Here is a 14,274-nt window from a genome sequence, read left to right as displayed (position 1 = left end):
TTTTTCCTGATAAATGGGAAGGGGCTTAATTGATTACCAAAACTGTCGATGATTGATCGATCAATGAATCATTTCAGTACTAGTGCTTTCTTTTGTTTACATGACTACATCTTCCACACCAACATAGAGCAGTGTAAGTACTTTGCACTGTCATTCACATTCATTCAAAGTTTACCTGCTAATGTTAAAAGGTCTCAGAACTACAGATAAACCCTGTGCAGCGATCAACTTGAAGGTTAGCAAACAAGCTAACTTATAGCGTCTCAAACAATGCATCCGCTGCTAGCCAGAAACAAGCCTCAACCAGCAGAAATAGCAAAGTGTACGACTGATATAACGTGTTAAACTAACTACATTTCTCCTTGTGGCAGGACCCGAACAGTTTAAGCGCACAAACCGCGGCGTAATTCAGAATAGTGAGCTTTTAGGACCTTACCTTCTACTATCGTTGGACGGAGGGCGTGAATGCGAACGTCTTATCGCGAGAGGTGTGGTTCTGACGAGACTCGCGCACAGCTGAGCTACAGATCGCAAACAGTCCTCCTATTCTAATATACAGGTCAGCTGGTACTGTTTACCGCACGAAACAAGCAGTAAACGACCTATTTTCTTTGGACATTCGTTTAACAAACAGTCAGAAGAAATTATCCGCCAAACAGGTCATTATTTTAGACAGAGGGCTTTTATTCATTTAAATAACCGTCGTCATTTATGTGGAGAGTTTCTTTAGGACCCGCATGTCTTTAAAGTCAGACCGACAGTCCTCTGTGCAGTGAGCAGGATACAGTCAGTGTCTTCACAGGTAGGAGTTTTACTTTTATTGCGTTTAGCTGTATTAACTGTAAGAAACGTGTGTACATTATGCACAAGTACTTGCATTCTAGTACCCGTCTAGGTTGCAGACTTGGCAAGAAACTGCACCTCGAGTGTCAAGAGACTTCGTTCAGAAATGAAATGCTTCATTGTACAGGAACATCTTTTAGATTGTCATTATGAATTTCACACCATAAGATGAGCCGCACATCAACAAGTAGCTTATGTATTTATCACATAAACTTACATTTTTTGCTACCTTAAAATGGAGCAGAAGTACAGAGGGAAATGTGGTATTTGTATGTGGTATATATATATAAAATAGCACAAGGGCCATTCTGCTGCATAAAGAGTACTTTTACTTTTGTATTTTTACATTTTAAATGCATGACTTTTACTTGTAATTAAATATGGCTACTTCTACATCATATCTGATCGATAACTGATATTAATGTGAATATTGTAACAGTAAGGAAGAAGGGAAAATAATTAAATGCAACGTTTAATGCTTGTGGATAATTGCTGAATAGAAACATTAACAAAAATGATCCAACTCAAAACAGATCAGATCAGATCCTAAATACTTTATTGATCCCCGGGGGAAATTATACAGTACCGGTGCTCCCATTCAAGAGTAGAAAGTAGCATAAATTTAGAAATAAGAGTATGTACAAAAATAAGATGAAAATATATATACATATATGTATGTATTGCTCTGTTGCGTATGTATATATATGTATTGCATATATGTAAAACATCAAAATCACACAAGATTGAAAAGTACTGGAACAATTTGCAGCTCTTATAGCCTGCTTCCGATGACTGTGTGGCCCAGTTTAAAATGTCTGTTATGTAATGCATTATTACAATGAAGAAGGGCTTTGTGATATTGATCCTTAGACTGTGCAGCCAGTTAAGTTCAAGGTAGTTGTGGATTACTTATTAAGAGCCAGTAATGATAAAGGCTGTCTTGCAGCGATCAAGCAGCATTTGACACAATTCTTTACTCCTGTTTACCTCCACGCAGGCCTGTCCAGGATGAAAGGTGTCAGGGTTGCAGTGGTGGGAGCAGGTGTGATCGGCTTCTCCACTGCTGTCTGCGTTGCCGAGGCTCTCCCTTTCTGCTCCGTCACTCTGCTGGCTGAGAAGTTCAGTCCAGACACCACCAGTGATGGAGCTGCTGGGATCCTGTTTGCTGCAAAGTTTCCAGGTATGCAACAATTCACCCCCCCTCTCTCAGAAAATGCATCACACTGTGTAATCACATGTTCATATGCAGTACATTCGTACAAAATGACTGATTTTACTGTATTTGTCGATCAGATATTCCTTTGGAAAGACAAAACCGCTGGTTCAAGGACAGCTTTGATCACCTGTTGGCCATTGTTCAATCCCAACACTCACCGGAGGCTGGAGTAATGCTGAGCTCTGGGTAGAAATTGTAATATAGGGCTATAAAACAGGGGAATACTCAGCCAGGTCACTATTAAAAAGAGATGTCTCTTTGTATCCAGTGATTTCTGTTATGATTTCTTTTTTTCCAGCTGGCAAATTTTCAAGGAGGTTCCAGCTGATAAGAAGCCCTTCTGGTCAGAGTCTGTGATCGGCTTTCGATTCATGACTGACGGTGAACTGAAAAGGTTTCCCGATCACAAATTTGGCCAGGCGTTCACCACCATTAAGTGTGAATGTTCCAGCTACCTGCCGTGGCTCGAGAACAGGTTTGTCCTCTATATTAAACTCTACTCAAAACATTTACAGGTCATTACAGTTCAGTTTATGTTTTGGTTCCACTGAGGAGGAGGTGAATTGTTGAATATATAACTCACTGTTTCCCCCCCCCCCCGGGGATCAATGAAGTATTTCTGATTCTGATTCTGAAAGGTTCAGAAAAGCTGGAGGCCAAGTGGAGCAGAGGAAGGTCAACGGTCTTCAGGAATTAAGCAACAGCTATGATATCATTGTCAACTGCTCTGGTCTGGGCTCCAAAACTCTGGTGGGTGACGACAAGGTGTACCCGGTCAGAGGCCAGGTCCTCAAGGTGGAGGCCCCCTGGCTGCAGCACTTCATCAGAGATGGAGATGGAAAGACCTACATCTACCCTGGCATACGCAGCGTCACAGTAGGCGGCACGAGGCAGGAGGAGGACTGGCGACTACAAGTGGACGAAGAAGACACGAAAAACATCCTGGTGCGCTGCAGCAGGCTGGAGCCGTCGCTCCACAAAGGCAAAGTTCTCAGCGAGTGGGTCGGTCTGAGGCCCAGCAGGAGGAACCCGAGGGTGGAGAGGGAGCTGGTGCAGCTGCAGGGTCGCAGGGTGCCTGTGGTCCACAACTATGGCCACGGAGGCTGGGGAGTCACCCTCGCCTGGGGTACTGCCCTGGACGCAGTGGGGCTGGTCAGGCAGTGCCTTCATGAAATGCCACTACAGGCTAAGCTGTGAACTAAATCTGCTAAATCCTGCTTAACACTTGATAACACTTTAAATCACTGATATACAACAAATCAAAACTTAAAGTAAAGATCTTTAAGAAAGAGTGGTAGGTTTTACATTTTACGGTGTATTAAAAAAATATTTAATGGTAATTTATTTTACTGCTAACGGTGGTGAACAATTGTTTGGACATACTGGGAGTGGCTATGTGAAAATATCATTATAAATACTGCTTTTTAAAATTTCTACTATGTTTTTGACTTTGAGGACAGAGATCTGTTGTCAGAGAGATAATTCAACGTAATTCAAACACACCAACATTTATTGACGAGAGGGTAGAACAGTGATTAACAGGGTTGTTAGCATTTGTACAGTGTACATAAAAGAGAAGCCTTTATTAATGAACTGGAAGATTATGTACAGAATTTACTGATATGAAGCGATGAAAAATAAACAATTCTGGGTGGAATTCAGTTGTTCAACTAAATTGCTTAACTTTCTGTCAACACATAATTGGGTTTCCAAAATGTGCCTCTGTGCCTTAGAACTGCTGATAGTTTACTGTAACAACTACATTATGGTATCTTGTATTTTCTAGTGCTTCATTAATATCTGTCACTACTTGCAGTTTACACGGATATAAACACATTTATTTTTACTCGTCATAGTAGGAAAAGCACAGATTAATTAACAATGGCTCTGTTCTATTCAAGTGTCCCAGTAAGTCATGGCAGTGTGACAGTGAGCCAGCATGTTCAGTACCAGGACCCTGAAACTGAAGTAGCTAAATGGAATTCAGCCATCATTGATTTTATCATTTACACATGCTTTTCCTACTGTGACATATCAAAATGTCTTCTGTAGCGGCTGTAGTCAAAAAGATGGTAATGCATATAATATATATTACAACACACTCAAAATTATTAATTTATTAATAAAGGCTTTGTTTGATGAGGGATAAATGGATACTCACTGCCAAGACTTGTATAACTGTTGCTGTTTCCTCCACCAACTGGATCCAGCTGAATGGAAAACATCTGAAATAGAGACTGGGGTACTCCGTATCAACCACACTGTAACCAGACTTAGTAAGGTGTAAATAGATAAGGTATATTTATATTACTAACCTAACACCATCTAAACTTAAGTAATCCGCTTGCATTTTCACCTCAAATGAACAAGTTTCATGGCACACTACAAATCCATGGTTACATATTCAGAAATAATTGGTTATTTGGAAAAAAATATATAAATTATATCAAAAAAAGTATTTCAATGATTCTGAAAAAAATATGGTTTTAAGATGCTTATCATCCCACAGCAGCAATTAACATCTGTGACAGTTCACTGTGCTTTTGAGGCCGGTACAGAAAGTGGCTCCATATTGAGATCAACACCCTGCAGCTAGAGTCTTTCTTCTATCAGGGAACCCAGATTTACTGAGTTTATGGACGTCTTCTGATTTCTTTTCATTTTCAGCTGGCGAGCTTCAGAACTGGCTGAAACTGAGAGACTCCTCTTACCCTCTAAGGAGATGTGGTTTGTGTTGGTATACATGCAGGCAGTCTCTGTTAATATGGGCTCTGGGTGTGGGTTTGGTAAGGAAGGAATAGTTAAAGGATGATTGGACCTCTCTGCTGGGACTGTGGGGGGCAGCTGGAGGTGTGTGCTTTGTGTTGTTTCTGCTTGTTTGGGGGAAAACACGTTTGTTGTGTCTATGTTGAAAGTGCAGCACACAGGATTATATGATGTGGTAGAAGACAGGGAGGACGGAGACAGGACCTCACAAGGTTTTGGAGGATTCACTGAGTGCTGTGTGCTCTCCTCGGTCTTCACGCTGGGGGTCAGATTCCAGTTTTTAGGGTTGACGGGTTTTCTCTTCTGCCCCTTGTGGAGGACAGTCAGGGAGAAGCTCCTCCTCAGCAGTCCTGGTGCTGGGTCTCTTCTTAGCTCCATGCAGCTCCGGCTCCTAGCAATGGCTCCGCTGGGGAGATGACCTTTTGCTGGGCTTAGGAGACTTAAGCTGTTCTTAGGGGGTCTTTGTGATGAATAGATACAGGGCAGGCATGGTGGATTACTTTGGAGTGAAGTCTTACTAGAGATGGTGGAGGTCAGGGTCTGGGGGAGGACAGGGTACTCTGGGGACGGGAGGTGGCTTGACTCGAAACCGGAGGAGGACCTGCTCATGGATGAAGATGTCTTTTTGTCCCTTCCTGAAATAAACAAGTGAAGTGTGTGCAGATCATGCAGGTGCTGTCAGTTGTGACACATATTTGACTTAAACAGAACAGCAGCAGAAGGTGAGAGGATGACTGAGAAGAAGAAAGTTCAAAACAAAATCTAAATGTGTGCTAAAAATGAATGATGAATGAAAGAAAAGAAGCAAGCAGTCAAGTCTGGTAAAGCATGGAGCAATTTATTCCTCACGCTCAACCACGACAGAAGCACACTTCAGAAAATGCTGAGACTTCAGACCCTCAACCTGCCACACTTCTGTCAGAAGTGTCAGAGTTTAACTTTGACTTTTAACTGTTAAACCATTTTAAAGGTTGTCCTAAGTCTGCATTTTAGTGCATTTACAATTATACAAAAATGCCATATTTTAACAAGTATAATTATACTATTTAGTAAATATTTTAATTCTTCTGCGTTACGCTGTTTTCAGGCACATGATAAAATATTGTGCAACATTATATTTTACTGGACTAAAAAAATATACACACAAACAGCAAAATCTTGAGAGAAATACACTGTACAAGTGTGGCTGATCTGACATAGTTCTCTAACCACACGACCTTTTGACATTCACATGAACCCTCATTTATAGTAAGCACAACTCTTTGTATTTTGACAGGTTTTAGACTTAAGCCTAACCAAATAACCACAGTAAGAATGATATAGCTATGAATAAAGCAAGCATTCACAGTAAATATGTACTGCAATTACCAAGAAAGTTGTTTTTTAAAACTATTTAAATCTTATCACACGTCGGTTCAACAGTCACCATTTTCAGCAAACGCAAAAACCACCACACAACTCACAACTGCAGATCTATTTGTGAGTAGACCTACAAGCGGCTCCACGTATAGTTTGCTCAAGGGTGTGAAAATGTCTTTAGGTCAGTTTAACATGATGTAAGTGAACTTTCTAGTCCCATAATAACAGAGAACCTTGTGTTATCCCATTTTGAATATGATATTGAGAATATAATGCTCGTAAAGAAAGGCAAGTCAATTCTCAAAAGCGCTGAACAGACAAAAAAAAGTGACTGCAAAACAGTTTGAGTCAATGATGCAGAAACAGAAGAAAGTATGACTTGAAGAAGAAGATGCTTGGGGAAAAGAACAGCAGCAGAAGTAAATGTGACGAGTCTTTCCAGGAGAGCATGAAAACTGAATTTGGTGGCTTGGAATGCTCAAGCATCAAGAAGGACTGAAGACCACACGAGTCTTTCTAGTGAAGGATGAGGCAGAAGAGGGCAGAGGAGGAGGACAGTGTTCACAGGCGACTCAGGCTGTCATTACCGTTCTCCAGGTTCTCGTTACTCTCGTAGCAGCCGGAGTCCCGCGGGGAGTCTCCCATGAGGCCACGTCTGTCCAGGAGCAACTTCTCCTGTGAGCCTCCAGACTGACTGCTTCGCTCTGGGTCGCTGCTTCCTGCAGGACACAACACCACCAACAGGGGGCAGACAGTCACATCTTATGATCTCAAGAGAACTGCTGGGCAACTCTGCATGTGTTGTGTGTGTTGATTGCTTTTGCAGATAGCAGGGGTAGACACATTAACAGAGTCTTTAAAAATATGGACTGAAAATAAAATATAACTAACAAGTATAAATAAAAATCATGTATAGTTCAATTTCAGTTTTCATAGCAACACGAGGTACGTAGAGGCTTCATCCATTTCCCACTTAACACTGAAATTAGTTTTTAGAGATTATTTTCCTGCCATTTTCACCTTTATTAGATAGCTCTGTACAGAATATATCCATCAAATAAAATAAATATGGTTAAATTTGGCAAGCGTGTCTCTCCGTGTTTGACTTGTCTTTGACAATATCTATGTGTTTCAAGTCTTATGCAGTGCTCAGGTGAGATATAACACCCTGTTGATTACCTGACCCACCATCATACTCTTGCAGCAGCTCCACAGCGGTGAGCAGCACAGCTCTGTGCTGGGAGTCTCTGATGTTCAGCTCATCCAGGTCCTCTTCCTCTAGCAACTTAAATGTGTCCAGATCCTCATAGCCATTAAAAAGGAAGGTGGGAAGGTGCTCCTGTGGAGAGGCGAAGATGCATAAACAGATAAGTAAAAGTCTTTTGACCATGCACAAATGGTCAGAACAGCTGAAAGGCATTTTGACCTGTAGATGAGAGATAAGCATGTTAGAAAAGTCAAAGTTGTGCCTTTGTGTGTGCCATAGAAAATCCCTCCACCTGTGTGTGGGTAATGTAGTATGTTTATTACTTTGAGGTTGATGCGATCAAGGAGCTCCTCTACAGATGTAGGTTTGGGTTGCCGGGCCTTCCTCCTCCTGCGTGTCTTTTTGGGCTTCACCTCCTCTTCATTCAGGACATCCACATAAATGAACTTGAAGGTGCCAACTTTACCGTTGAGCATCCCCATCCATGTACCCATCGGAGGCTTGCTAATGATGTCGATGACGTCTCCACTCTGCAAGACGAGACCAGTGGAGCTTGAGTTTCTTAGAAGATATCAGCTCATCTCTACGTATTGTGTAATTTAGTGGATCGATAACGCGGTCATACCTTCAGTTTGAGGGAGTCAGTGTCGTAGGGACTGGGAGTGAAGTCCGTGTGAACTAGAGCGCGACCACAGAAGGGTCCGCGGTAAGGAAGCTCATCTTCTTCCCCGTCCTCAGACTTCACACTCTCTCTGTTGCTGTTGGAGGAGTCAGTGGTGCCCACAGTCTGACCACCTACACAAACCACAAAAAGACAAATGAGCCACTTCAAGACCACGAGACTGTACGGGTTTGTTAGTATTTGAAATATATTTTTAATATGTCTTTTAATCTGATCTGGTGCCAGATGTTACACAGTTTTCCAGACAAATACAGTGAGACCAGGAAGTTTAGACTATCTCAAAGGCGATTTAATGTCCTTGAAACACTTTTCTGATAAAACAACACACATCTGGTGTTCCAAGGCCAAGTTAAAACAAACACTGAGAATTATTTGCAAGTACACCCAGATCTGGCACATGCACACTGTAAACACACAGACTTACTCATGGAACTTTGTCCGCTGAGGGAACTCCTCAGGCTTTCCACAGACCCTCCTGGCTTCAGTTTGAGTTTCTCCAGAGAGTCAGAGTCTGTCTGAGGCGAGTGAGGGCAGCTGGATATACGGTCTGGGCTTAACTAGGACACAGAGAAGTTAAAAGATGATTACGTATGCTTCACAATCGTCACAGTATTACCTATATGGACATCTACAGCAGTAACACTGATAGATGTAATGTACGAGAGTGACTGTACATACCTGTTCAGAGAGAGAACAGTGGTATCTCTTGGATATGTGTTTTCTCATAGTTTCTCTCACAGACTTGACTTTTTTGCCCAGGGAAATACGAGATGTTGTGGGGGACTTAATGGGATCTCTCACACCATCTCCGTCTTTATTCTTATTTACATACAAAGAAGCAGAAAAAAGGTAAATAAAAAAACAAGTTTAACTGTTTATTTAGATTCAGTCTATGGAAATTCAGGAACAATGACAGATACATACAGTATTATCACTGTCAGAGATGGCTGTGAGCATTGAGCGGTTGGTCAGGTCAAATCCTCCAAAGCTACAGGCTCTCTGTGAAAAACAACAACAAAACAAACAGGACATTCATAAGTGGAGATGCAGAGATGTAGGTGAATTTGGGGGTTTCCTTGCTTAAAGTCTTAGACTACGTTTATATCTAACGGGCATCATTGCAGGTGCTGGAACAGTGCATGTAGCGCAGCTTGCAGAATGCTGATGGTATGAGTTTGAAAATAAGAATAGGAGAGCATATTAAGTATGATGGATTGTGGGTATCTGAGTGATGGTGTTACAGTTTATGTCAATCTCAAGCTAGAATCTGTTTCAAAGTAGAAAGCTAATTGAACTTAGTTATTGTTGCCTAATCAAAGGGGGTCTAAAGATGGCACTGACACTCGACTGCCTGCAGGTAAAAAGTATTCATTCAGTACAATAGCTTTAAAAATGATAATCTCTCAACAAGGCTCCTCTGTACTCACCCCATGGTGGCTGAGTGGGCTGAGGATCCGGTGCCGGAGCTCTCCGTCAGTCACTGAGCGAGCGATTTTGGGTTCCTCATCATTGCAACCCTCCGTTTCAGAAAAGGAAGAGCCACTGCCCTCCCCTGCCTCCCTCACCTCCCCTACTACACTCGTCTCCTGATGAATAGGGCTCCCACTAGACTTGCTAAAGGCCTGGAAGATCTTCTGGCTGCTGCAGGTGTCCAGGCTGCTGGAGGAGGGGGAGGTGGTCAGGCTGTCAGAGTCCCTGTCGTAGGTGAGCTGTTCCCGCAGAGCTGAAGCAAGGGAGTCCATGGGGCAAACAGCAGGCTTCTTCTGCACACCAGAGTACAGGGAGTTGCTGGCATCTCCACAAGGAAGATCCTCTATGTTTAGGTTGTCTGGGGGGTGAAAAGGAGGGGAATGGAGGAAGGTAAAAATATAATGTCAACAGAAGAAAGCAAAATGTCATGAAATCCTCAAGTTTTAGATGTGTCTACAAATAAGGTTGGACTACCAGGTATCTGAAGATCAGTTCTGTAAAATCTGAAATAAAATTGTCTTTGTTTGCAATTTCTATGCAATGACTTATTTCTATAAAAGGTGAAAATGATTCAGAGATCATTGAACAGATGCAGCTGCCAATCCAATTTATTGCACATTGTATTGTTCCCAGTTTTATTGTATCTTTATGTTGGGTTACAGTGTCTTATAGTCTACAAGCTGTTTCAGAGGCTTTTTCAGCCTGCAAATAATGATAATCTACTGGCCCACCACTGATTACTTTTATGTTTATTTGGCAAACGTAAACATATTGGAAAAAAGTTGGAAAAGGTATTCTTCAAAACATATAGTCACACAGACTACACAACTAGTGAAAACACTTGGTAAATACTGTTACTGCAGTATATGTGCTTAGTCAAACAGTAATTAGATCCAGCATAATTACTGATATTTTGTCTGGACTCTGCGTCAGTGCACCTCCTGGGACAGCACAATGCCTAATCTATTTCCTCTTAATACACAATATATGTTACTGTAAACACCTGCTGGTTTTTTTACATCTTGGCTGAATGTGCAGCAACATACTCATGGATTTTACCTGCATAAAACTGCAACTTACACAACTAATACACTTTTTTAGCAAGTGTCACATTATAGGACAGTGAAAATGTAGACAATTCAGTTTGTTCAGTTTCTACAAAGACTTGACAAAACTATGATGGCTGCCACATCCATTTGGGCTTTCTGAGATAAAGTCTGATAGTGGTTTAGTACCCTCTGCTCCAGGCCTCTTGGACTCGTCAATTCTGATCAGCTTCTTCTTCACTTTCCGGGTTGAGTTGACCAGTTTATGGAGTCTCCTGAATGTCACAGACTCCTCTTGTTCATTGTCTGACAGATCGCAAGGCTGATAGAAGAGACCAGGAGGAATACGGTAAAATAACACTATGGGTCTGTTCACAGCAGATTGTTACCTGTTGTAAGGCCTAACATTTTGGACATGAAAAAAAGATATTTCTTGATACTGAGACTTTATCTGTCATTATACTCAGATGTAATACATGAGCTCATACATTTCAAGGTATGTTTTAATAATTGTTCCCCACTTCTAGTGACTTGTGAAAGGAAAAAGGTATATAAGCTGTGTGCATGCTGCAGAGGCTCCTGTCGAAACTACTTGTAGCTTAATATAAATATGTGGTAGGAAACCACATGCAAACAGCTGTACCATATGCTCTGCATCACAACAGACTAGAAAAGGCTTTCTTCACGTGGGAAAATGACAAGCTAGCTGCTTGGAAGTCACCTAACCATTATATGAAATGATGGTGAAAAAGCCAGTGGTACATTTGAAAACCCGGACATATATTGAGGTTTCCTCTGCCGAGCAAAACATGAGCGGTATGTACATCCCAGAATACACATCAAAAGACAAAATGAAAGCTGAACTGAAATTTAATGCAAATAGAAATTAACAAAGAAACAACAGGGGAGGGGGCAATCATCACACACAGAAAGAGAAAGTGAGAGGATAACACACACACACACACAGCAAAGAGAAATGGTCAGGCCATCCAGATGAATCTGAAAAATGTGCCCTGAACCTGAGCCCCCTAATCACCCCACCCATGCATAAAAGAGCTGTGGCCTGCATAACAGGGCCCTGTGCTGAGTCCACCCGCTCACTACAGCACAATAGGGGGTTAGCGCTTTGACAGCGATGAATAGAAGTCCGCCCAGTGCCCTGCAGTTGGGAGAAGGCCCTGAGCTGCAGGGCTTTAGAGGGGCCCTGGTTCATCGGTGGGACAGGGACAGAGGGAAAGAGAGAGACGCTGTCAACAGCTCAGCAGCCTTGGCACTGGTAGATCAGAGGCCCTCATGCACAACATGCTGCCTGAAGTTGTGATTCAGCATTAAAAAGCAGCTAAGATGCGCTCAGACTGGGAGCTTAGAGACTTACGTTGCAGTTGAACAACTCATTTGTGGTGGGACTGGAGGGATCGGGCCACTCTGTGGGATCGGACCTGCACGTCTGTCTGTTTTGTGTCTCAAACTCCTTCAGCTGCAACAAAAGATGACCCTGTTAGTGCATGAAGCAGAGCTAGAGTACATTAATCCACCAGGTGATGTGTTATTTATCCTTGAACTGCTGGCACACAAAAAGGGAATTATTAAAACTGCATTATTTTCTTCATGCAGATAAAACCTTTGATCATATGCCAGAATGTTATTACTTTCACAACTTTGACAGCCAACAAATAGTTACTTTTTTTAATGTATTCAGATTTGCCCACAGATTGTGCTACTCGATGATACCTTTTTGCCATCTATTCAAAACAACTGCTTACAGGACTTTTGGAGAAATTGCCTCATTTCCTGAAAAAAAAAGTTTTTTTTTAATGAACCCAACTTAAAGAATTGTATTTACTGTTCAAAGGTCAGGTCTATAAGTCTTGGTCCAACTGGATACATGACCCATTTGATGAGTGGCAACATTCCCCTTTCCACAACAAACTCTTAAAGTTGAGCAAAAGGATAAAAACACAGCAGCTGCAACTTTCACAATAAAGTGGATGTATGACACCATACCCGTGCCAGGGCTTCTTCTATAGAGATCATGTTCTCCTTCACCATCATCATTAGCTGGATACGCTCTTCGTCGCTCATGGTGATTTCACTGGCCACAAAACCAACGTCATCACCTGTAAAAAGTAACAGTGTCAGCTGACGGAACTGAACACAACCGACTGCTTTAAATAGGCATTTTATTAAAGATAAATCCGGATTGTCAAATAACAAAAAGATGTGCATATGTTAATGAGTAATTCTTATACACATATATCATTTCCTTTTTTGTGCTATTGACTTAACATACCTTTTGAAATCTGACGCACCACTCCTTTCTGTGACTTTCGAAAACTCTGCCAAAAAGACTTGCTCTTTCTTTTTCCATCCCATTTTCCTACAGTACAACGATGAAGTTTCATTTAGTGCAGGGAAAAAAACATTATAACAGCATCATCACAAAATTAGGTAAACAATTAATAATTCACCTGCACTGAATTAACAAATACCAAAGTATGTAGTAAATTACAATACAAACATGAACGTCATTTGTAGTATATAAAAATATTTACTCTGCATAGTCATTACTACTGTCAAAGAATAAATAGCACCTACAACTACTAATACACGAAGTAGCTTTTCTGTAGGCTTAGCTTAGTGGAAAAAAGACTGAAAACTTACATCAATCTGATTGTACTTTGTATGAAGCATTAACTATATGATGCATGTAATTAAGAAAAAAAAAGATCTCAACTTACCTCCTGATCCATCGTCAGAGCTAGATTTGTGCACAGGAAACCTAAAAATCAAACAAAATATTTACTTCATTTGAATAGCTCAAATGGGAAACCAAAGCCCTGAACAGAAGAATACCTGTTGTCCAAAGTTATTTTCTTCATTTTCCCTGCTATCCCACCATCTCCCTTAACATGTCTTTCTATCCTCTCGACTTGTGTCAGATTTATAAAAAACAAAAAACAAAAAAAGAATCACAAAAGTGCACTGTCCCTCATGAGGGAAATCAAAGTAGTCAAAACAGATGAAAAAGACTGGCTGCTCTTGGCTGATGAACAGAGGTCAGAGCTCTACGGCCATCGCAGGAACAATAGAGCCTTTTTCATGTCCAGTCAGGGTTTTGCAGCAGCAGCAGCGCTAACGTGGCCTCTGCATTCCCTGCACACTTTCACCCTCCCTCTTTCTCTCTGTCTGTCTGTCTGTCTCTCACTCTTCATCTCTCTGGGATGTTTATTGTGTATCTCTCTCTCTCTCTCTCTCTCTCTCTCAGTTGACATAGTTGCTGGTGCTGGGTCAGTGTATGAGTTTGAAAACAGATCAGACCTGTACTTTTTGTTTTGTGAGTGAGATATTAGTGGTCATATTGTCCACTGTGAAAATGTCTGTACAACTCGCAATGAAATATACATTTTTGTTCACATTTGGTTAAATAATTGTATCGTATCCTAATTCATCATTAGTCTGATTTTAATTAAAGACATAGTCAGTGTTTCTAGAGGATGCACTGAATACACTATTGGTTTCATTTTCTACAAAGGACGATGAAACAGGTGAAAGAGCAAATGTTCTCGAAGCAAGCAGTTCACCATGATATTCAAACTCTATTCAGGGTTATAGAGTGAGACATCAGCACTGTTTTCCCTTTTCCAAATTCTACAGTAAAAAGAATGTGGGGGACGATAAATATTTG

The 14,274-nt window shown here is 41.3% G+C and overlaps 2 protein-coding genes across 2 annotated transcripts in view; one reads left to right on the top strand and one right to left on the bottom strand.

Annotated features, from left to right (window-relative positions):
* Positions 1-564: 564 nt before the first annotated feature.
* On the top strand, positions 565-3,734 carry ddo (D-aspartate oxidase). The gene is made up of 5 exons (XM_070920345.1): positions 565-802; positions 1,841-2,023; positions 2,137-2,245; positions 2,358-2,534; positions 2,698-3,734. Exons 2-5 carry the CDS (start codon positions 1,852-1,854, stop codon positions 3,254-3,256), a joined length of 1,017 nt encoding a protein of 338 aa, XP_070776446.1. The 5' UTR covers positions 565-802; positions 1,841-1,851; the 3' UTR covers positions 3,257-3,734.
* Positions 3,735-4,651: 917 nt separating this feature from the next.
* Positions 4,652-14,274, bottom strand: part of sash1b (SAM and SH3 domain containing 1b) — a 43,772-nt gene continuing 34,149 nt past the window's right edge. The window contains exons 5-18 of the mRNA XM_070920752.1: positions 13,328-13,368; positions 12,880-12,966; positions 12,594-12,706; positions 11,965-12,066; positions 10,779-10,911; positions 9,501-9,901; positions 8,998-9,072; positions 8,752-8,892; positions 8,498-8,630; positions 8,017-8,186; positions 7,715-7,921; positions 7,373-7,523; positions 6,772-6,903; positions 4,652-5,460 (exon numbers count right to left, since the gene is read on the bottom strand). Coding sequence (XP_070776853.1) covers positions 4,652-5,460; positions 6,772-6,903; positions 7,373-7,523; positions 7,715-7,921; positions 8,017-8,186; positions 8,498-8,630; positions 8,752-8,892; positions 8,998-9,072; positions 9,501-9,901; positions 10,779-10,911; positions 11,965-12,066; positions 12,594-12,706; positions 12,880-12,966; positions 13,328-13,368 — 2,695 coding nt within the window. The remainder of the gene's footprint in view (positions 5,461-6,771; positions 6,904-7,372; positions 7,524-7,714; positions 7,922-8,016; positions 8,187-8,497; positions 8,631-8,751; positions 8,893-8,997; positions 9,073-9,500; positions 9,902-10,778; positions 10,912-11,964; positions 12,067-12,593; positions 12,707-12,879; positions 12,967-13,327; positions 13,369-14,274) is intronic.

This window comes from Enoplosus armatus, chromosome 15 (assembly GCF_043641665.1).
Source record: "Enoplosus armatus isolate fEnoArm2 chromosome 15, fEnoArm2.hap1, whole genome shotgun sequence".
Taxonomy (NCBI): Eukaryota; Metazoa; Chordata; class Actinopteri; order Centrarchiformes; family Enoplosidae; genus Enoplosus; species Enoplosus armatus.
The sequence above is the reverse complement of the archived record's forward strand: the minus strand, read 5'-3'. Positions and strand labels throughout refer to the sequence as shown.